At 47.7% G+C, this 7,112-nt stretch overlaps 2 protein-coding genes across 2 annotated transcripts; one reads left to right on the top strand and one right to left on the bottom strand.

Annotated features, from left to right (window-relative positions):
* Positions 1-298: 298 nt before the first annotated feature.
* Positions 299-3,062, top strand: LOC311370858 (fizzy-related protein homolog; the record flags this gene model as incomplete). The annotated part of the gene is made up of 4 exons (XM_084489157.1): positions 299-532; positions 765-869; positions 966-1,058; positions 2,894-3,062. Coding segments are annotated over 4 exons (474 nt in total), but the record flags the coding sequence as incomplete, so codon positions are not given.
* A 1,472-nt stretch (positions 3,063-4,534) lies between these two features.
* On the bottom strand, positions 4,535-7,102 carry LOC311370859 (importin-13-like). Its single transcript, XM_084489158.1, has 3 exons — positions 6,975-7,102; positions 6,411-6,592; positions 4,535-5,812 (listed from the first exon to the last, which is right to left on the bottom strand). Exons 1-3 carry the CDS (start codon positions 7,098-7,100, stop codon positions 5,719-5,721), a joined length of 402 nt encoding a protein of 133 aa, XP_084345284.1. The 5' UTR covers positions 7,101-7,102; the 3' UTR covers positions 4,535-5,718.
* Positions 7,103-7,112: the final 10 nt, after the last annotated feature.

The following is a 7,112-nucleotide window of genomic DNA, read 5'->3' on the forward strand; positions in this document are numbered from 1 at the left end:
CAGTAGACAGTAGACTGTGACGTCACACTGTACAGTAGACAGTAGACTGTTACGTCACACTGTACAGTACACAGTAGACTGTTAGGTCACACTGTACAGTACACAGTAGACTGTGACGTCACACTGTACAGTAGACAGTAGACTGTGACGTCACACTGTACAGTAGACAGTAGACTGTGACGTCACACTGGGACGTAATTTGATAAAACCTTGTAATACAAGGACACACACACGCACACAGACACGCGCACACACGCACGCACACGCACACAGACTGAAGCCTCTGCGCTGTGCCCAGCTGCTGGTGTGGAGCTGCTCCAGCCTGCTGCCCATGCAGCAGTACAGCGAGCACCTGGCGGCGGTGAAGGCCATGGCCTGGTCCCCCCACCAGCACGGCCTGCTGGCCTCCGGCGGGGGCACGGCCGACCGCTGCCTGCGCTTCTGGAACACGCTGACGGGCCAGCCGCTGCAGAGCACCGACACGGGCTCCCAGGTCTGCAACCTGGCCTGGTCCAAGCACGCCAACGAGCTGGTGAGCACGCACGCACGCACACGCGCACACACACATGCACGCACACACTGAGGCCAGGAGGGTTGGACTCCGGGCCTAAACGTAGTGGGGTCCATGTCGGCAGTGTACCTGTAGGCTGCCCCCCGGTGTGGCCCCTCGTGACCTCTGTATCCGCTGTACCGTGTTGAAGCTGTCCCCAGTGCTCTGGGGGCAGTAGCCCGTGGGCCCTTCTCACCAGAGTGTCTGCCCCCAGGTCAGCACCCACGGCTACTCCCAGAACCAGATCCTGGTGTGGAAGTACCCCTCGCTGAGCCAGGTGGCCAAGCTCACAGGCCACTCCTACAGGGTGCTGTACCTGGTGGGTCACGTCAGTGAGAGTCTGTGTGTGTTTGTCACATTCTGCAGATTGATAATCATCACTAACCCCGCCCCCCCCCCCCCCCCCCCCCCCCAGGCCGTGTCCCCCGACGGGGAGGCCATCGTCACGGGAGCCGGAGACGAGACGCTGCGCTTCTGGAACGTCTTTAGTAAAACACGCTGCACCAAGGTACAGTAGTCTACTGTAAAACACCAAGGTACAGGACACATTACTGTAAAACACCAAGGTACAGGACACGTTACTGTAAAACACCAAGGTACAGGACACGTTACTGTAAAACACCAAGGTACAGGACACGTTACTGTAAAACACCAAGGTACAGGACACGTTACTGTAAAACACCAAGGTACAGGACACATTACTGTAAAACACCAAGGTACAGGACACGTTACTGTAAAACACCAAGGTACAGGACACATTACTGTAAAACACCAAGGTACAGGACACATTACTGTAAAACACCAAGGTACAGGACACGTTAGTCTACTGTAAAACACCAAGGTACAGGACACGTTACTGTAAAACACCAAGGTACAGGACACATTACTGTAAAACACCAAGGTACAGGACACGTTACTGTAAAACACCAAGGTACAGGACACGTTACTGTAAAACACCAAGGTACAGGACACATTACTGTAAAACACCAAGGTACAGGACACATTACTGTAAAACACCAAGGTACAGGACACGTTAGTCTACTGTAAAACACCAAGGTACAGGACACGTTACTGTAAAACACCAAGGTACAGGACACGTTACTGTAAAACACCAAGGTACAGGACACATTACTGTAAAACACCAAGGTACAGGACACGTTAGTCTACTGTAAAACACCAAGGTACAGGACACGTTACTGTAAAACACCAAGGTACAGGACACGTTACTCTAAAACACCAAGGTACAGGACACGTTACTGTAAAACACCAAGGTACAGGACACATTACTGTAAAACACCAAGGTACAGGACACGTTACTGTAAAACACCAAGGTACAGGACACGTTACTGTAAAACACCAAGGTACAGGACATGTTTAGTCTACAGTAGAATATGTATATACTGTATAGAGATGTTTCTATAGAACCAGTGTACTGGTTAGCTCTATTCTTCACTTTCCTTAATTGTCCCTATCTTCCTGTATTCGTATAAAACACTTTAGCTGCATGCTGAAAGGTATTATATTATGTATATTCAGTATTATATTTATGAATATAATTTTGTATTATATTTATGTATATCCTTTTGTTATATAAGTATTATATTTATGTATGTTATTTTGTTATAAAAGTATTCTATTTATGTATATCATTTTTTATATAAGTAATATATTTATCTATATCCTTTTGTTATACGTAAGTATTATATTTCTGTATATTATTTGGTTATACTAGTACTATACTTCAGTATATTATTTGGTTCTATAAGTATTATATTTCTGTATATTATTTGGTTCTATAAGTATTGAATTGATGTATATTATTTGGTTATACTAGTACTATATTTCAGTATATTATTTGGTTATACTAGTACTATATTTCAGTATATTATTTGGTTCTATAAGTATTATATTTCAGTATATTATTTGGTTCTATGAGTATTATATTTCTGTATATTATTTGGTTCTATAAGTATTATATTTCAGTATATTATTTGGTTCTATAAGTATTATATTTCAGTATATTATTTGGTTCTATGAGTATTATATTTCTGTATATTATTTGGTTCTATAAGTATTATATTTCAGTATATTATTTGGTTCTATAAGTATTATATTTCTGTATATTATTTGGTTCTATAAGTATTATATTTCAGTATATTATTTGGTTCTATGAGTATTATATTTCTGTATATTATTTGGTTCTATAAGTATTATATTTCTGTATATTATTTGGTTCTATAAGTATTATATTTCTGTATATTATTTGGTTCTATGAGTATTATATTTCAGTATATTATTTGGTTCTATAAGTATTATATTTATATTGTATGTTTTGTTTTTCAGGAGTCCAAGTCGGTTCTGAACCTGTTCACCAGAATACGATAGTAACTCTCTGGGGTCAGGACCTTCAGTAGGAGACACAGACCCCCCCCATACAGACCCCCCCCTACAGACCCCCCCCACACAGACCCCCCCCATACAGACCCCCCCCTACAGACCCCCCCCACACAGACCCCCCCCATACAGACCCCCCCCATACAGACCCCCCCACACACAGACCCCCCCACACACAGACCCCCCCATACAGACCCCCCCCCTACAGACCCCCCCACACACAGACCCCCCCCCCCCCCTACAGACCCCCCCCCTACAGACCCCCCCACACACAGACCCCCCCCACACAGACCCCCCCCCCCTACAGACCCCCCCCATACAGACCCCCCCCCCCCACACAGACCCCCCCCCTACAGACCCCCCCCCCCCCACACACACAGACCCCCCCCCCCACACAGACCCCCCCCACACACAGACCCCCCCCCCCACACAGACCCCCCCGCCCCCACACAGACCCCCCCCCCCCACACAGACCCCCCACACACCAGACCCACCCCCCCAAACAGACCCCCCCCCCACACACAGACCCCCCCCCCCACTCTACTGCACAACTAGAGAACCTTCTCCATGCACCGGACCTCGCTTCCACGAGACTTTTATCTTGAAAGAACCCTGGAGGCTCCGCCCCCTCTCAGAAGACCGTCCTACTCTGTTGTGGACGTGGTGGAAAAACTCTTTTTTTGTTTTGATAATATCATCAGTAAGTTATCATGTCTCTGCATCATGAACGTGACATCATGACTCTGGAAATCGTGATTTGACATCATGACTCTGGAAATCGTGATTTGACATCATACCATGAAGTCATGACAGACATGTTTTTAACACTGTGTTCTGGTCTGTGGAGCGTCAACACAACCATTGAATAAACATCTGCACTCACTGAGCTCTGTCTGTCTGTCTGTCTGTGACTACAGGTCCTGTCTGTAGGAATCAGGACGTCTGTCTGTCTGTCTGTGACTACAGGTCCTGTGTGTAGGACTCAGGACGTCTGTCTGTCTGTGACTACGGTCCTGTGTGTAGGACTCAGGACGTCTGTCTGTCTGTCTGTGACTACGGTCCTGTGTGTAGGACTCAGGACGTCTGTCTGTCTGTGACTACGGTCCTGTGTGTAGGACTCAGGACGTCTGTCTGTCTGTCTGTGACTACGGTCCTGTCTGTAGGACTCAGGACGTCTGTCTGTCTGTCTGTGACTAGGGTCCTGTCTGTAGGACTCAGGACGTCTGTCTGTCTGTCTGTGACTAAGGTCCTGTCTGTAGGACTCAGGACCAGGTGAGTTTCCTGGTCCTGCAGTGAGCAGTGAGCTCCACGGGTTGAGACGATAACCATCATGTTGTCAGAATCAAACAAATGAAACATTTATGAGATAACGTATTTGTTTGTTATTTTCCGTCCCTTCCTTCCCTTTGCCCGGTAAATCGTTGAGATATAACAGAACCAGTGCCCGGGAATGTCATTTCTTAAGTTCATTTATAACCTGGTCATATATTGGCAATTTCAAGAAATGTATGCATGTGAAATTCCTACATATAGTCCATTTCAAACACATACTTATACGTAAACATGTGCATCATCTTCATTTGATTTGGCTCAATATTCAGTCTTTATTAATACAGCACTTGTTCAGTCCCAGGATGCTGGTGGTGTGATACTAGTAGAATCTCCTCCACCTGTACACAGTATTCAGGGACATATGCAGTACTCCAATAACATTCCTCTTTGGCTTTGTCAGTCAATATTAAACATATATTTAAAAAAAAAACACCTGTGGTTGAGCTAGAGACTAATTCATTTCACATTGTTCATGTTAGCTTGGAATCGCTAGCTACTACTTTTATAACTAAAATATTGTTTTTTAAATTTTAGAATGGGAGGACGGCAAAGCACTTTTTTGACAAAAATGGACAAGGTGTGAGGGCTGGGAGGAGAGGGAGGGTTTTATATAATGTCAGACTTTTTACAATGTCATTCCAACCATATTAATTAATGTATGTTTATATTCATTTATAAAAAATATAAAAACAGTTCAACAACAAAAAACAACCCTGTGGATGAGGTGACAGAGAAGCTCCTGAGAACGAGCTCCTCCATGAACACTTCAGTAAAGTCACTGCTGAACAACACTGCCTGACACTCACCCCTTCATGCACACACCGACGGCGGAGTGGACCCCTCAGGGCGACAGCCAGCGGGTCAGGAGCGGTCAGGGTGAGGCGTCTCGCTCAAGGACACCTCCACACTCCGCTAGGAGGAGCCGGGGATCCAACCAGCAACCTTCTGGTGACCAGCCGACCCGCTGTACCTCCTGAGCCGCACGCCGCCCCATATTCACACCTTCTGAAACACGTCAGTATATTGACCCACCCTGTTATCCCTTCAGCCTCCCAACAACGTCAAAGACGGGTGTCTTCTCCCGGAGCTCAAACCTTTGTGAATACATCCTTCAATAGTTCTCAGGAGCCTCGTGACCTTTCTGTCTTCTCTTGTCCTCAGTAGTCTGACCCCTTGTGGTCGTTGAGATGGAAGACGCCCCGTTGTTTCAGGTGGACGGCCACCTTGAAGTTCTCTACGATGATGACCACATGAAGACCAAAACGGTCATAATATCTCAAAATGAGCACAGTGTTTTTTCCCCTGCAGAAAGAAGCTTCCAGGAGGAGTCCAGTACTGGGAGGAGAATCCACCACTACTGGGAGGAGTACCCACCACTACTGGGAGGAGTACCCACCACTACTGGGAGGAGAATCCACCACTACTGGGAGGAGAATCCACCACTACTGGGAGGAGTACCCACCAGCCTGCTGTCCACGGCACAGAAGGGAGAACTCCTTCACCGCCTCCTTCACCTGGCGCCTGTTGGTCTGCTCCCTGGAGGACAGACAGACAGACAGAACAATAACATGAACCCGGTCGGTCTATCTGCTCCCTGGAGGACAGACAGACAGACAGAACAATAACATGAACCCGGTCAGTCAGTCTGTCCCTGGAGGACAGACAGACAGAACAATAACATGAACCCGGTCGGTCAGTCTGTCCCTGGTTTGGGGTCCCTTGCTTGTTTTAGGAACAGACCTTCACTGGCCAAACAACCGAGGAACAACTCGGCCTGAGAACCGGATCAACCAGAGAGGACCATGTACCTCAGAGAGGACCATGTACCTGACCATGTACCTCAGAGAGGACCATGTACCTCAGAGAGGACCATGTACCTCAGAGAGGACCATGTACCTCAGAGAGGACCATGTACCTGACCATGTACCTCAGAGAGGACCATGTACCTGAGCAGAGAGGACCGTGGTGTGGACCATGTACCTGAGCAGAGAGGACCATGTACCTGAACAGAGGACCATGTACCTGAGCAGAGAGGACCATGTACCTGAGCAGAGAGGACCGTGGTGTGGACCATGTACCTGAGCAGAGAGGACCATGTACCTGAGCAGAGAGGACCGTGGTGTGGACCATGTACCTGAGCAGCTGCTGGCGGAAGGCGTCCTTCTGCTGGCTGGAGACCAGGGCGGAGGGGAAGCTGGGGTCCTGCAGGCCGCGGTCCAGCCAGCGGGCCAGCAGGCCCACACAGGTCCTGTTCATGCTGAACAGCACCTCAGAGAAGTGGTCTCCCAGGCTCCGCGGGGCCCCGCCGGCCAGCGCCTGCAGACCAGGTGCAGAGACCAGGGACCAGAGGGAACGCTCAACTTTAAAGGGAAAAGATGCACTCAAACATGCTGAAAGTGAAAAACGATGTTATTATTTTTCTAGATAATTATACTTACTTAACAGTACTTAAACGAGACAGTTACTCTTTATCCACAAATATCTGTCTCAGTTAGGCTATTGTTCTGAGTTTGTTGTATGTTTGTAGGGGCTTTACAGTGTTATACATGTGTTAAGTGTTACGTTAAATGAAATCGTAATTGAATGTTAGAAGTTCTATCGGACACCTTTAACAACGAGAAAGAACTTGTGTTAATGGCTAAGCCTTGACGTGGTGACGGCAGTGTGGTGGCCCCTCCACCGGGGGGGCGCTGCTGACCTGCAGCAGCGTGAGGACCAGCAGCCCGCCCTCCCTCAGCACCACCGCGCCCACGGCCGGGAGGTCCTTAAACCGCGGGAACAAACTCGTCTGGAACACAACACAGCCTACATATACTACATACATACTACATATACT

This window comes from Micromesistius poutassou, assembly GCF_964030765.1.
Source record: "Micromesistius poutassou genome assembly, contig: SCAFFOLD_1948, whole genome shotgun sequence".
Lineage (NCBI taxonomy): Eukaryota > Metazoa > Chordata > Actinopteri > Gadiformes > Gadidae > Micromesistius > Micromesistius poutassou.